Source organism: Corylus avellana, chromosome 4, assembly GCF_965113065.1.
Source record: "Corylus avellana chromosome 4, dhCorAvel1.hap1.2, whole genome shotgun sequence".
Classification (NCBI taxonomy): domain Eukaryota; kingdom Viridiplantae; phylum Streptophyta; class Magnoliopsida; order Fagales; family Betulaceae; genus Corylus; species Corylus avellana.
Window position 1 is genome coordinate 24,604,457 of NC_142493.1, and position 15,594 is coordinate 24,620,050.

The 15,594-nt window shown below is 36.5% G+C and overlaps 2 protein-coding genes across 2 annotated transcripts; both read right to left on the reverse strand.

Annotated features, from left to right (window-relative positions):
- Nucleotides 1–925: 925 nt before the first annotated feature.
- On the reverse strand, nt 926–4,190 carry LOC132177105 (Ribosomal protein S19 family protein). Its single transcript, XM_059589324.2, has 4 exons — nt 4,080–4,190; nt 3,836–3,984; nt 3,673–3,730; nt 926–1,347 (listed from the first exon to the last, which is right to left on the reverse strand). Exons 1-4 carry the CDS (start codon nt 4,080–4,082, stop codon nt 1,099–1,101), a joined length of 459 nt encoding a protein of 152 aa, XP_059445307.1. The 5' UTR covers nt 4,083–4,190; the 3' UTR covers nt 926–1,098.
- Nucleotides 4,191–7,955: 3,765 nt separating this feature from the next.
- Nucleotides 7,956–12,979, reverse strand: LOC132179264 (P-loop containing nucleoside triphosphate hydrolases superfamily protein). Its single transcript, XM_059591955.2, has 9 exons — nt 12,819–12,979; nt 12,547–12,735; nt 12,153–12,376; nt 11,356–11,417; nt 10,432–10,659; nt 10,176–10,305; nt 8,959–9,293; nt 8,733–8,877; nt 7,956–8,343 (listed from the first exon to the last, which is right to left on the reverse strand). Exons 1-9 carry the CDS (start codon nt 12,826–12,828, stop codon nt 8,101–8,103), a joined length of 1,566 nt encoding a protein of 521 aa, XP_059447938.2. The 5' UTR covers nt 12,829–12,979; the 3' UTR covers nt 7,956–8,100.
- Nucleotides 12,980–15,594: the final 2,615 nt, after the last annotated feature.

Genomic DNA, 15,594 nt, shown 5'->3' on the forward strand with positions numbered 1-15,594 from the left:
TTTTGGGGAGGGTTTTTTGTTTTTTAGCAAACAAAACAAAACAAAAGCATAAATAAACAAATCCAATGTCAAATCAGAACGTTTTTTTCAACCAAAAAGAAAAAACGCCTTCTAAACAAATTTGTCAAACGAGCAATGCTATTCAGATGATGCTTCCTGCGAATACCGGATGAAGTGACAGCCAAATAGTTCTGATAATAATGGAAGATTTGAGAGGATGATGGTTCCACAAGCCCACAGAGGTATACGTGGCTGGAGACTAGAGAGAGGATATTGCCATCAACCAACGATTACTATGAATGATTAATCGGTGTTGTTTTCACGTTAGGTAGACTTTCATTAATCACGTCAATCGCCACATAAGAAAGATAAGATCAATGTATGTTGGTTTTATTGAATTAAAAAACTTGATTAACCTCGAATTAAAAAAACATATCTTGGTTACATCCTGTAAATTCCATTAACCGAACACAATTTAGTGGTCCATAACAGAAGCTTGACCTCGGTTTAATTTTAACAAAGCATACTTCTAATTGGTCACTTGACAGGAGATTTCTGGGGGTGTACGAAATCCCTGGGAACCCAAAATTCACCCGATTGACCCAATTCCAACCTGATCGGGTCAACTTTCGACGGTAGGCAGCTCGAATTTCACAATTTTCTTCTCTTGAATCTCAAAAAGACATAAAAAATAGTCGGAATATAGATGTTCAACTATGTAAACTTTTTCGTAACTGAGCCAACTTTCAAAAAATAATTTTTTTGACTAAAACGGCATAGTTTTAGTATATATATGAATTACTGTTGAAAAACTTATATGAAATATTCGTACCATTTAAAGCAAAAAGAAATAGATGGACAATTGCAAGCACATGAAAAAAGCTTTAAAAGTCAAATATAGAAACTAAAAAAAATAATCCTCACAACACCAAAGGCACCAGCTTTGCAGAAGAGTATAAGCTGAAGTTCTTTCATCTAATTAAAGGGTTCATCAGCATAGAAACATTAAAATATAGCCGGAGAAACAAACAAAAATTTGATCAACATAAAGCTTCTCAGAAAAAAAAGACAAAACATATAGGTTTTCCGGTAACGATTTCACTTGAGAGGAATGAACCTTGACGAGTGGGTGGCACCAATACCAGGTCTACCATGCTTGACAGGCTTGTAGGAGATTGAGAATTCTGCAAGATAATGCCCAATCATTTCAGGCTTGATTTCAACCTGATTGAAGGTCTTGCCATTGTAGACGCCGATAACGCTTCCAATCATTTCGGGAACTATGATCATGTTCCGAAGGTGGGTTCGGACTGGTTCTGGCTTCTCACCAGCTGGGGCTTCCCTTTTCTGATCCAAAACATCATGAAAAATTCAATACTTGAGTATGCAATGAAGTTAAAGGAATCAATATTTCACAAAAAGCAGCAACACGCTCCATCAAAATTGCACTAACTTATCATAATACCAAATCAAATTCCAAGCAAAGAACATTTTAGCAACCCATAAAAAAGGAACATTACATAAGAAAGAAATAACGACAGCAAATTAGTTCTATCGTGTGTAGAGATTCCACCAACACATTTCACTCAGCAAGATAAACATTTCTCAACCATAGTCAATTTAAAATTTGAGTCTGAGCTAAACAAATAGATAAGCCATTGCCAATAGAAGAAAAGGACAAAAAAAACCAACATGCTATTTAAGTGAACTGTGAATTACAGATAAACGAAATTGATACAGAAAATGTAAAGCTAAGCAGAATCCTTTTTGAAAATTTAGTAACAAGGAAAGAAAATGGTTTCATTTCTCATAAAATTCTAAAATTTAAAATCAAGTATAGCATTTTACACCAGTGAATAAAGGACCAGTCCTGATCTCCTCCATTTCAATTGATACGACATTACTTGGTCTTTTGCTGCGTCTAAATGGTATACAAAGTACCATGTCATTTAAAAAAATTTCAATGTCTTGGCAACAATTTTACCATGTGGCAACATATACACCATTAGCATGAAATCTAAACAAGACACTGAAATTGAGAGGATCCTAAGCCCAGTCATTACTGCCCATGATAATATGAGATTTTATATTGTATCCCAATTAATAATTACTAGCAAACATGTTGACAATTTTATATTGTATCCCAATTAATAATTACTAGGAAACATGTTGACAAATAACTCAACATTGTTGAACGGGCGATTATTTCCCTCTTTCCAAACTGTCCACATAAGACAAGGTGGACTTCATTTTTTATGCCATCTAAATAACCCTTGCCAACAAAAATAAACATCAACAACCTAAAGAGGCATCGCCCACTTATCATGAAATCTTAAAAAGAAAAAACCAAAGGTCATTAGCAACTATGCAACGAAGTAGAAGTGATCAATACACTCGCCACAACATTTCTACCAATCCATTACATATCACAATTTACGTTTGAAACTTGTCCAACTTACACGACCAGTCAATCTGAGTGATTGGAACTTTAACAGCAGCGAGCCATATTAAATAACCCATTTTTAGCTAAGATTGGCTTCCGGTGATGGAATCCATCTCACCAAGCCTCCAGCTCTTTTTTTTTCCTTCTCTAAGAACTTGATGGACATTACAATCACATTGTACAGCAATTGTGTCCCACAAACATTTTTATGCAGACCATCAAACCTAAAACCAAGCCAATACGAATGATAGCATATCTCATGAGCAACAATTATAGATTATCAACCTAAGCAACCCCGATAATGCTGTAAATTCATATATTCAACCTCAGACACTAGCTTTACCTATACATATCTTAGACAGGACCAATAACCTCCAATAGGAAACAATGTAGTATCAATTTCTGAGAGTTACTATTCTAAGATTAATGCTGTAACTTCATATATTCAACCTCAGTAACTTGTTTTACCTATACATATCCTAGACAGGACCAATAACCTCCAATAGGAAACAATGTAGTATCACTTTCTGAGAGTTACAATTCTGAGATCATCTTCAGCTCTAGTGATAAGTATATGAAAGTAAACTCGAAAACCTCATTCCATGGTTACACTATACAATCTCATAACAAATACAAAAGTCCTCCAAAGAACCCATACAAAATGTTGACCTCTATTCAACAAGTACAAATGCCTGCAATGATTTCCGAAGAAAAAAAAAACCATGCCTTCATCTTCCATAAGAAATAAACTTTAGCTTAAGCAATAAAAAAAATTAGACAAACCGCAGTTATTTTACACCTAATAATCCTATACATACAATTTCCTGCAACAACATACAAAGCTGATTAAGAGAGCAAAAGGGTAATAAAGCACAAGTCTCTCACCACTCCACACCAAATCAATCAACTAAGAGCATAAATACAATTATACCACGCAGTAACTAAATTTTAGAATGAATACAAAATCAATCAAAAATAGCACGCCACGGACGTAGTAATTCTATTAAACTGTACGATACAAAAAAAAAAATTTTAAAAAGTAGCCAAACAACAAGCAACATTTGGCAAATACACAGAAAACCCATTACAAAAAACATATCCACAACCAAAAGAGAACAAGAAAGACATAAAAATACAGAGTCCAAAACTTTAATATCCAATAACAAAAAGCACCACATTCAACATAATATCCATAAGAAATACAAAACAAAATGGTTAAGAAAAGTTACCGCTTTGCGAAGCTTCTTGATCAGGGCCATGGGCTTCCGCTTCAGCCCCCTCTGAAACCTATACCACCACAATCAACAGGAACAAATCAGACTCATTTTCCACCCGCAACACAAAAACCAAGTATCATACTTTCAGATTCTTATCAAACGCCACAATCTCTACCTTCTGCGCGCACGGGCGCTGAAGAGCTTGACGAGCTCGTCTGTGGACATGTCGAGGAGGGCGTCCAAATCGACCCCTCTGAAACTAAACTTCTTGAATGTTCTCTTCTTCGGCACTCCTGCCGCCGCCACATCGGTTTCAACGTCAGCCTGACACGAAACACACACAGACAATGAAGGTGAGAGTCACAGAACAGGGAGAAAGAAGCCAGTGTGGATTGGAAAGAGTGGAATTTGGGGCTTACCATGGTTGTAGCTTGGACTCTGAAAAACCCTAGTTGGACCGAAGCTTGGGTTTGATCTGTGGCCGCTAGGGTTTTGAGGAAGTGAAAGGGTTTCGGAGACGGAGATGTTTATATATATTGGGTAGTGTGTGAATGTAGCCCTAGATGGACTGTGACAAAATGTTTGCATATCAGGACCTCTAAGTTTCTTTAATTGATGTTCAGTCCGGTCCTGAGTCTCCTGACTTAGCTTGAGGGACGCTGCATGCCCCTTCTAGCAAAAAATATTTGTTAAAATGCTCTTTTAGTTTTTAAATTTGCTTTTCGTAAGTCAGAATCTCTCCCTCCGTTTGTTAAAATTTTATTTAAACAAAAATCCAAATACAAAATACTACTAAAAATATAAAAATAATTTTTAGAACTTTTTTAAGGATTAAATACTCCAAGTCCCCTGAGGTTTCTCAACATTATTTCTTTCTCCCTGAGGTTTTATTTTTATCACAAGAGGTCCTTGTGGTTTTGATAATAGACCAAGTTAGTCCTCTAGTTGACTTAACGAAATTCCACGTGAACCAATCACATGTTGACACGTGGCACTTACTTAATTTTTTTTTAAATTAAAAAAAAAAAAATGTATTTTCTAAAAAAAGAAAAAGAAAAAAGAAAAAAGATTGGGGGTGGCCTGGGCACCCCCATCTGGCCGGATGGGGGTGGCCGAGCCACCCACCCCCTTGGAGCCCAAGGGGGTGGCCGAAATCACCCCCAGTACCCACTGAGCCACCCCCATGGAGCCTTGGGGGTGGCCAAAACCACCCCCAATGGGTATCGGGGGTGGCCGAGCCACCCCCATGGAGCCTAAGGGGTGGCTGAAACCACCCCCAACCACCATTGGGGGTGGTTTCGGCCACCCCCATCCGGCCAGATGGGGGTGGCCATGGCCATCAGCCACCCCCAAATGGCCAAGAGCCACCCCCAATCTCTTTTTTTTTTTTAGAAAATGCATTTTTTTTAATTTTTTTTTAAAAAAAATTTAAGTGCCACGTGTCAACATGTGATTGGTTCACGTGGAATTCTGTTAAGTCAACTAAGGGAAAACTAATTTGGTCTATTATCAAAACCACATGGACCTCCTGTGATAAAAATGAAACTCCATGAAAAAAAAAAAAAAAAAAAAAAAAAGTTGAAAAACCCTATGGGGGTTTGGAGTATTTAACCCATTTTTTAAACCAATAAACAAAAATGTCCCCGGAACACATCAACAAACAAAACCTCTAATTGTTTTACTTATATTTAGGGCCGGCAATTTGGACACGACCCGCGAATCCGACACGAAATTAGCAGGTAATGGGTTTGGACTTATCGGGTTCGGGTCTTAATCGGGTCACCCGATTAAGACCCGGATAAAATTCGTGTCTGGCGGGTCCACGGGTCGACCCGCCAGACACGTTTAAATTAACGGGTCTGGCGGGTTACCCGACCCGCCAGACCCGTTAACTTGAAAAAAAAAAAAAAAAAAAAAAAAAAACCCACCCCAAGCGTAAGCCCAACTGCCCAATTGCCCAACCCACAAGTGTGCTGTGTGCATGACAGTGCATCCTATTACTGCAGTCTGCATATGTGCAACCCGCCGACCCGGTAAGAACTAAGAAATTAGAATAACTTGAATAAGTGAAAAAGTGAAACCCTAAATTCTAAAATCAAACATTGATCTCATTGTCTCACGCTCAATGCGCTCACCCCTCACCAGCGGCCAGCCTCACGCCTCACCCTCACCCTCACGGTCACGGCCTCACGACTCCTACCCCACCAATCGCGAGCCGCCAACCCCCCCCTCCCCCCCCGCCCCCCACCGGCTGACCGGCGACGCCTCTCTCTCCTCTCTCCCTCTCGGCTCTATCTCCCTCGGACCCTCTCTCAAAATCCCTTGCATCCGCCAGCTTCCCCCCACCCAAACCGACGATCGGTCTCCCTCTCCGGCTGTCCCTCTCCCTCTCTCACGGTCACTCTTTCAGTTTTCTGCATATTTTCAGATCGGGTCGGGTCGGGTCGAATTACCTATTTAATATATGTTTTGTGTCGGGTCGTGTTTACCCAATCTTACCCGGTAATGTTAAACGGGTCGTGTCGGGTTACCCGGGTATTTTCCGAGTCGTGTTCGTGTCAAGCCTGTTAACCCGATTAGCTAATCGGGTCGTGTTCGTGTTTTGGGTAATCGGGTCGCGGGTCTTAGCGGGTCTTAATCGGGTCTACCCGATTACCCGAATTGCCAGGCCTACTTATATTATTTCAAGAATCTATTTTTAAGAAGAAAAATGTTACGCACTCTCAAATGTACACTTTTTTATATGACACTAGAAAAGTGCAATTAAAGTTTGGATGAATTACTATTGAATCATCTAATCTCGATGTGAATTACTATTGGATCTAAATATGCATTTGAGAATGTGAGAATAAGTGTACGTAACATTTATCTTTTAAAAAATATTAACTCCTTCAAAAAATAAAATTTGTAAAGATCTAGCACCGACAAAAAAAAAAAAAAAAAGATAACAAAGGTTCTAATGGCAAAGACAATAAAAGAGTTACATTTCGGTTAAAAAATAAAAAATAAAAAAACCAACGTTGTTTCTTTTATCTTACAATAGATGATATATTGTTCTCAATGGGTAACTCAATTGACTAGAGATCATGCCTTATGAAATAGAAGTCACTAGTTCGAATCTTGCATTCTTTTTATTTTTATTTTTTTAGAATAAAGTTGTAACTTGTATTAATCAATCAAAAGATAGAGCAATTTGGTTCATCAAAATTATATTACGGATACACTTAGGAATTTTTTCCCTCAAAATATTATCGGTGACTTGTTGGATTGCCACTCTTGCTAGTCTATGAGTTGTGTTATTACCAGCTTGATTCACATGACAGCACTTCCAGTTGCAGGATCATCCGCGTATCTACCACAGACTTCAAATCTTCTCATTCGAGTTCATGCCTTCACAACTTGGAGTGCATCTCCCTCCAAATAGATGGCTTGCATAGGTAGTTCTTGACATAGTTTAGCTGCATGATAGGATGCTAAGGCCTCACCGGCAGTTGGTTCCAATGTACCAAATTGGGCAAGACACCGTGAGCCGCCCTCACCTTTCCCTAGGAATCTCGCACCAGCACCCACTCGTCCAGTATGTTTAAAATAGATGGCTTGCATAGGTAGTTCTTGACATAGTTTAGCTGCATGATAGGATGCTAAGGCCTCACCGGCAGTTGGTTCATATGTACCAAATTGGGCAAGACACCGTGAGCCGCCATCACCTTTCCCTAGGAATCTCGCACCATCACTCCAGCACCCACTCGTCCAGTATGTTTATCAAATGCGGCATCTCAGTTTGCTTTATACCAACCGACTGGATGTGCTTTCCATTTTATACTACGTGCTTCCTCCTCTTCATGGCTAGTTAGGGTCACGATAATATGGACCTGTTGATACTTCTCAACCAACTTCATCATTTCCCGCACAATAACATCCAGGTGGGTAAAACTCCCATCATGGATCACTGCATTTCTACGGAACCATATTCTCCATGCAATTCCCACAAACATCAAAAAATTCCTCCTTGCCACACTTTTTTAGTATCTGTTCCGCTACACGTGGGAAATCTAGTGCACTAAAGGAGCATTTTTGAAAGCTTGTAGTACTCGGCCCCCACACATCCATTGCTGAAGGACACTCCCATAAAATATGGTACACTGTTTCAGCTTCAATTTCACATATAGGACACAAAGGATCTTGCACAACCTTTTGTCGAAATAAATTATCTTTGTTGGCAAAAGGATGTGGCAAGTTCGCCACGTGAAGTTTTTTTACTATTAAATTTTTTTTATATACTTTTCAATGTGAAAAAGAAAAATTGCACAACTCTTGGACTATCATTTGACATCCCAGTTGGTTCTATTACAAAGAAAGTGCTTCATTCTATGAGGGTACCATCTTCCAACAACAATTAAGGTGAAGATTGGCAAACTCAAATATTACGTACAAATGGGGTCAAATATTTTTTAGATTTTCAATTCTTTGCACACAAGTCCTCAGCTCCAGTTGAAGAGTTGCCCTCGCCGGTGACAAAATGATGTCCTTCCAAATGGAACTGAGCTCCGTCACCTGAGTTGAGTGGTTGTAGAGGTCGTATATGGATTCGGCTTCGTCGTTCAAACTGCTTACTCTTGTCAAACACTTGATTCCCTCTGGATCCTCCAGCAGTTTGTTGTCTCCGTCTTTCCATCCCACCAACTGCACATTTATATGCTAATCATGTCAGATTAATATATATACTTGTATTATTAACTATATATTTAACTCATCATATCAACTTAAGCTTGATAAGATGCATAGGATAAACACCAAGATTGTCGTTGATCTTGATAAAACTTCAAGGCCCAATGGCCCATTGATCAGGAGATGCATGTCAATTCTACCCGTACAGTTGGCCGTTAGATTCTCCCCACGCCTATCTTCACATTCCCTTTTTTCTGAACAAGCCTAATTTTCACATGTTTTTGTCTTTGTTCGAAATTTTCATATGTTTTTGCAGTACCCATTTTTTTTTGAAGTGATGTTTGTGCAGTAATTCAGGTCGACTGAAAAGACAAAAAGGAGGAGTAAAAGTGTTTGGTTTTTACCGTAGGTGGTCCTCCCACAGCATCGGTACAATAGAGCCTGGCATTATCAACAAGTTGGCAGTATCCTCGAAATGCACCGGCAAATCTCTTGTGGGATTTCAACTGTGAATTCACCCTCACTGCCCTTCCCATTATTATAGCTCTCCTGCACAAAAAAGATGTTAGTATCATTGAGATCTTAGAGGACATCGTCATATACAATTTGACAGTAATGGTATACCGGTACCTGATGCCTCTGACAACAGCTAGGTAAGCATCACAAACCACCCCGACCAGCTCTATTCTGTAAGGTTTTCTCTTTGGAGCTTCTCCATTTTCTTCTGGTTGCTCTTCTTCTTCTTCTTTCTCCTGCTCCCAGTAATTTTCAGTGATGGTGCCATCGTCGGCAACCTTGTAGCCTACCCCCATCCGGTAACGACATTTGTGAACATTACGTGCCATAGCAATTGTCTGCTCAACAAAGGGCTCCCATGATAGAGTCCCATCCATTATCACATCCCGCCCTTCGTTAAGTGCCGTCACTAGTAATGATGATGCAGCATCAGTCGAAGACTGGTGCACCTAATAATAAACCATACAATTCAACACTATTTTTCATCATTGTAAGAACATCTCAGCAGATGATGAGGCAAAACCTTCGTATCGTGTATATATTTAGCTAATATGAGCCAAAAATCAGGTCCCACTTCGTTACATGTGGTGCAGACATTAAGAAAGCATGACAAAAATTGATGTCGTTGTGGTCAATTAATTGACGATGCCCGTACTGTATTACTGTCATTACAACAGTGGGGTTGTATCATGTTAGACAGGAGCGAACAAAACAGCTCATAAGTTAACAAATAATGCACTATTTTTTATGAATGAACTGGTCCATATTGAGGATGTCCCTTAGTGTGTTAAGGATATTGTTAAAAAATTGGGTAACTTCACTTTAGATCTTTAAATTATCACGTAATTTGATAAGTCTCTCAAACTTCAGAACCTCTCAATTTGAATCTTTGAACTTTCAATTGCAGTTAATTTGAATCTCTCCATCAAATTTAACCGTTAACTTCTAACGGAAATATTTAAAAAGACCAAAATATTCATGAATTTTATTTTTATTTATTTTTTTATTAATTTATAATTAAAAGTAAATTTAGAATTTTATAAATAAAAAAATAAAAAATTAGGGGTATAAATGTCATTGTCTCACTTTTAACATTTAAAATCTGATGGGAGTGTTCAAATTAACTGCAATTGAAAGTTCAAGGGTTTAAATTGAAAGGTTTTAAAGTTTGAAGGACTTGTCAAATCGTGTAATAATTCAGGAGTTTAAAGTAAAGTTACCTTTTAATCTTCAATGAATTGAATGAATGGATGGTTAAAAAAAAAAAAAAACTACAGTAATTATCAACTTGTGAGATGGTCTAAGTTGAGAGAGAGAATTAGTGTAAGTACCAGTTCAGCAGTCTGGAGCATGTCATGGTGATGGCCTCTAGAACTAAGGGCTCTGTAGAGAACGTCGGTCTCTTTGAAAGCATCAGCCTCAACTACCACGGCTTTTGCCGCTGCTCCCAACCAGAATGATCTGCCAAATGCACATCCAGCCTGACATCAATAAACATATGCACTATTCTACGACCAACCACCATTCGATCATTTTAACTTGGAAGACAATTAAACTAATAAGTACTAGTGATGAAAAGGTTTTTACTCTTTGAGAATGTCTTTTAAGACGGTGCTCTTGCCAGCTCCCATGCCACCACCCATGAGCAGCAGCACCGGACTCCTGTCATTGTGGGCAACCGGCACCATGACCTCCGTACAGTGTGATTCATCACCCTTTGTTGTACTGCTGCCGATTGCTTTCATCTCTTCCATCAATGTACAAAACACCCTTGTCACCTTCAAATCCTTCTGCAGCAACTCAAATCTCCGGTTCCTATCAGATCGGTCAACTAATTGAAATTAAACTAAAAATGAACTTTAATTTAGGCTCATGAATTAATGTGTGCAATCTTCAAAATTGTCCATGCCAAAAACTTCTTGCTACTGCATTAACGAACTCCAACTTCCCTTTTACAACACTCGAAGGTGGTGTTTGGTAAATGGGTTGGCCTAGACACTGTAGTTAATGTAGATTGATGTGAAAAAAAAAAGTAAAAATGTTTTGTATAAAAAAGTGAAAAAGTGGTATGAAAAAGTGAAAAAGTTTTGTTTTGTAGTGATTTTTTTATTTAAATAATAATAAAAAGTGAATGATATGATATAAAAAGTGAAAAAGTTAAAATGTTTTGATGTTATTTTTTTTAGAAATGGTGATGAACAGGGTCTAAGCCAACTCCAACCCCTTTACCAAACAAGCCCAATGCGATATTTTTGTCAAGCCAATAGCACTTATTAGATATTTATATCCTATCCTTATCTGTTCACTATAAATATAATATATATTTTGTGCTTACTTTTTATGCAAAGTACCTTTTGTCTGTAGTATTGGCTTTGAATTATAATTATTTGAAATTATAAAGGGGCGGAAGTGATTGCTATGTTCACAATACAATAACTACCTCAGGTATGTACAGGAGATATATATGCAGATTAACTATAAGAAATGCAAACAATAAAGAATTAGAGTCACCTTGTAGCTGCCAACAAGAAGTCTTTGAGCTTTGTTTTCTGCTGAGATTCAACACTCAAAACCTGCCAGTCAAAGGAAATTGCGAAACATTACCTACCAAATTATGTGGATGAATAAATAATTAGAAGGGGGAGATTAATCAATTTTAGGGAAAATCAAATTTAGTCCCTAGATTTCTATGCAATTTCAATTTAGTCTATAAATTTTTAATTTTGACAATTAAGTCTTTCCATTTTTATCTTGTTTCAAATGGGTACGTCCTTAAGTGAACTTAAGGGTATGGCACGTCTCAATTAATTTTATACGACTCTCGTTTGACACATAATGTGTCAACCGTTCACACCACGTGGCACTCTTACTTTAAGATATAAATATACCCTAAAAAAAAAATTTAAAAAAAAAAAGTGGTGGCCGACCGACCAATTGTGTCATGTGGCACCTACAATTAGCACATGATGTGTCAAGCGAAAACCACGTGGCATTAATTGATTGACAAGATTTGGCGCATTGTAATTAATTAAACAGTAAGATAAGGGAATGAACTATTTACAATTAGAGGAAAACCAAAAGTATTTAATTGCAAAAGTTGAAAATTAAAGAATTAAATTAAAATCAAATCAAATAGTAAGGACTAAATTTAATTTTTCCCTAAATTTTCAAACATGGAAAAGAAAAGTACCCATTTCAATGTTCGTTTTTCTTTTCCCGTTTGAACCTTCGTTTTGAAAGGTTTGGTTTAGAGTTGACACCTTGCTTAATTTGGAAGTTGGAAGTAATACATATATACACACACATACCTGATTAATCAAGTGAGAAGCTTGACCCCAATGAAAAGCAAAATAACTGAGGATGCATTTATCAAACTCTTCAATCAACTTAACGTAAAGAGAATTTGCTTCTGCTTCATTAGCAAAATATTCATAGATTCTATCTTCACACCCTTTGACTTTTCTCAAATAATCGTAAGCTAACTTGCATAGCTGGGGACACTCGTTTGCATCTCGAAATCCCATTTGCCTTGCTGCACCATAAACAAAATATATATATAATTAATCCTTTATTTATTTTATTTATATAAAAAAAAAAGAAAAAAACTTCTTCATCTTCATCATATGACTTTTCATAGAATTTCTTCATGGTTTTTGTGTGTGTGTGTGGGTTTTGAGTAGATCAAGGATGGAAAAAAGTTACCAACATAGTGGGAGAATCTTTCGAGCTTGCCAACACGACCAGATTCTGTCCTTTCTATCCGTGGAATGATGTTTTGATCGGTGAGCGGCTTACACCTGTGGCGGTAATACCGCGTGGCGGCGGCTGCAACGAATCCGAAGAAGGAGGCAGCAAGGATGTGTGCGACGAAGACTTTACCATGGCTACCATCTGAAGACAGTTTGTGGGAAAACTTGTTTTTGTCACTATAATCAAGAGAGAGCTAGATAGAGAGAGCGAGAGAGATGGCTTACCAGGCCGCATCTTGTTGAAACTCAGAGCCCAGAGGAGGATACTGGAAACCTGCACAGTGCAGTCGATGGTTTGCTTGGCTTTTATTTATGGGTTGAAATTTAGAAATTAGAGATCTGATGGAGCCAAGCGGGTGTCCTTTTGGGTTTTTATGATAACAAAAAATTTCAGTTATCTCATATGATATGACCATAGATTTCACCGACAAGATAAAGAGCTTTTTATTTTTTTTATTTATTTTTTTATTTATAATAAGAGAACATATTTTAGGCGTGCCTTGATGAAAGTAATTTGATATTACACGAAATCGAACAAAAACTCATTATTTATTATGAGTTTGTTTTAATCAATTTGCTACATTTTTTATATGGACATATGAGTTTTCTTTTAACATGTTCACACAAGGGAAGGATGAGAGAGATTCGAACTAGTGACTTTCATTTTATGAGACGTAATTCATATCTGATTGAGTTACCCTTTAAAACTGGACATCTGAATTTGATTTAATAGAAGAAAAAAAAAAAAAAAAAAGGTCTCAATTGATTTATTTATTGCCTGGCTGGCTTCAACCTCAGAATATAATAATATATTTAATCTTTTAAATTTGATGTGACATTATCTTATTAAAAACAAAGAAGCACTAACTTTGCTTTCATTATTTACTAATATTGTAGAGCTAGCGAAGGAGGAGTAGTCATAAGTCATGTATCCTTAATAATTACCTTGCTATGTGTTTTCAACTTTTCCAACTTTCATCCAACATTGGTTCAAGAATAATGTTATTGGGTAAAAAAATCAATGGTTAATTTCTTGATATTATCTAATTGACTAAAAGTCAAAGGTCAAACAAGGAGAAGAGGGAATATTTCCATCTCATGTAAAAGACAAGCTCCGAATGAATGGGAGTTAGTTCTGAATTACGGCTGACAACCATTTTTGCAATACCAAATCTGAATATATGTACTGCATGTAAATTGTTTTTTTTTTTTTTTTTTTTTTTGATAGTTTGCAGCTATATATATACCAACAGCTTTGTGCATTTCGATTGAATACGATAAAAAAATAATTTCACTGCACCGTAACAAAAATGAATTCATGTAAAAAAAAGTAAAAATGTGTTAGTGTAGAAAAGTAAAAAAAAAAATTATTCTGTAGTAATTTTTTTACTTAAATAATAGTAAAAACTGATTTATTTAATAAAAAAGTAAAAATATTGAGAAATTAAATTTTGTAAGAAATAATACAAGGCATTAATGGCCTTTGCCAAAAAGGCCCTAACGTAAAGTGAAAACATGCATGTGCTGGGCTCCCTCATCTGGCACCACGTGCAAAGTCATAATGACTTGTATTATTTCTTGACTACTGGGCTCCGCACCACGTGCAAAGTCATAATGACATATGATTTAGATTTTGAAAATAACTTTAATTATATCGTGGTTTAAATTAAGAGTTTTGTACGCTATAACAAAAAGCAAATATCTTAACTTGAAACACAAAAAAAATCATTCACAACAAGTAATTTCACTTATCTTAACAAAATACGTACTAATAAACCATCAGATTCATTGTCTAAGTTGGTTTTGAAGATTCTGATGTTGAGAGCTCAGAGGTGAGTGAGAGTTCGGTAGTAAGTAACGATCTATGGATTAGAATTAATGAAAAAAGTTCATTAGATTTATTTGAATTAAAAATACAATATTTTCATTTTGATTGTATTTGATATTTTTACTTGATGTCTAACATTTATAAAAATAAAGAGTATAGTGGAATGATTAGCGTGATTTTCAAAATGAAGGAGCATTCTTTTGTAATCATACGTCCAAAACATATGATAAAGCTTGCTAATAAGTCATAAGTGGAATATTAATATAATCCAACAAGGGGGGTATGCCATAAGAAACGTGATTACCTGTATGCCACATTATATAATTGAAGCCATTGGATCTGCATCCTCTCTAATTTAATTTAAAAACATGCCTAAAATATGCCTAAAAACTGATATTTTAAGTAGATATCACTGACCTGACCATCGAACAAATTCAGATTTGCTTTTATTCAGCAATGTACTCTTGAATCACGTGCCTTGTTTAAAGTGCTAAGATATTATATATAGGCCCCGTTTGTCAACGGCGCGGAACGGTACTGTAGCTGGAACGGTACTGTTCTAGCTACAGTATCATTCTCATATGTGCAGCAAAAAGTGTACACAGTATTATTTTATTAGTTTTTTTATCATTTTCTTGTCTTCCCCATAAAAAGAGAGAAAAAAGATTAAAAAGATTGAAAGAAATAGAAAATAGAATAAAATATTACTTACAAGTTGCTACAGTAACTTGTAAATATGACAATTCACTATAGCACTTGTAGAGAAAAATGCTATTTTACAGGTACTGCCAGATGAAGGAAAATTGATATAATAATTAAATTTAACTAAAAAGTTAACTTACATGAGCTGTTGAAGATGCTCTAAGAAGAGTACCAGCAGACTCCCTATAGTCCATTCATTTCCTTATGTTTAGAGAAAATTTCAAAAAAACCACAAAAAAGCACTAACATCAAAAGCCTTAAATATAACCAACATCAAAGGGCATCTACAGTGTTTCCCAATGAATTTGGAAAAAACTGTAGATGCCCAATGCATTATTATATTATAAAAAACTGATTCTCTGTCATCTCTCCTTCACATGTCTTAACAATTCTCTCTCCTCTCTCCCCTCTCATTGGTTGAAATGATAAAAAGAAAATAATATTTAATTCATATAGGAAAAAATAAGGAAA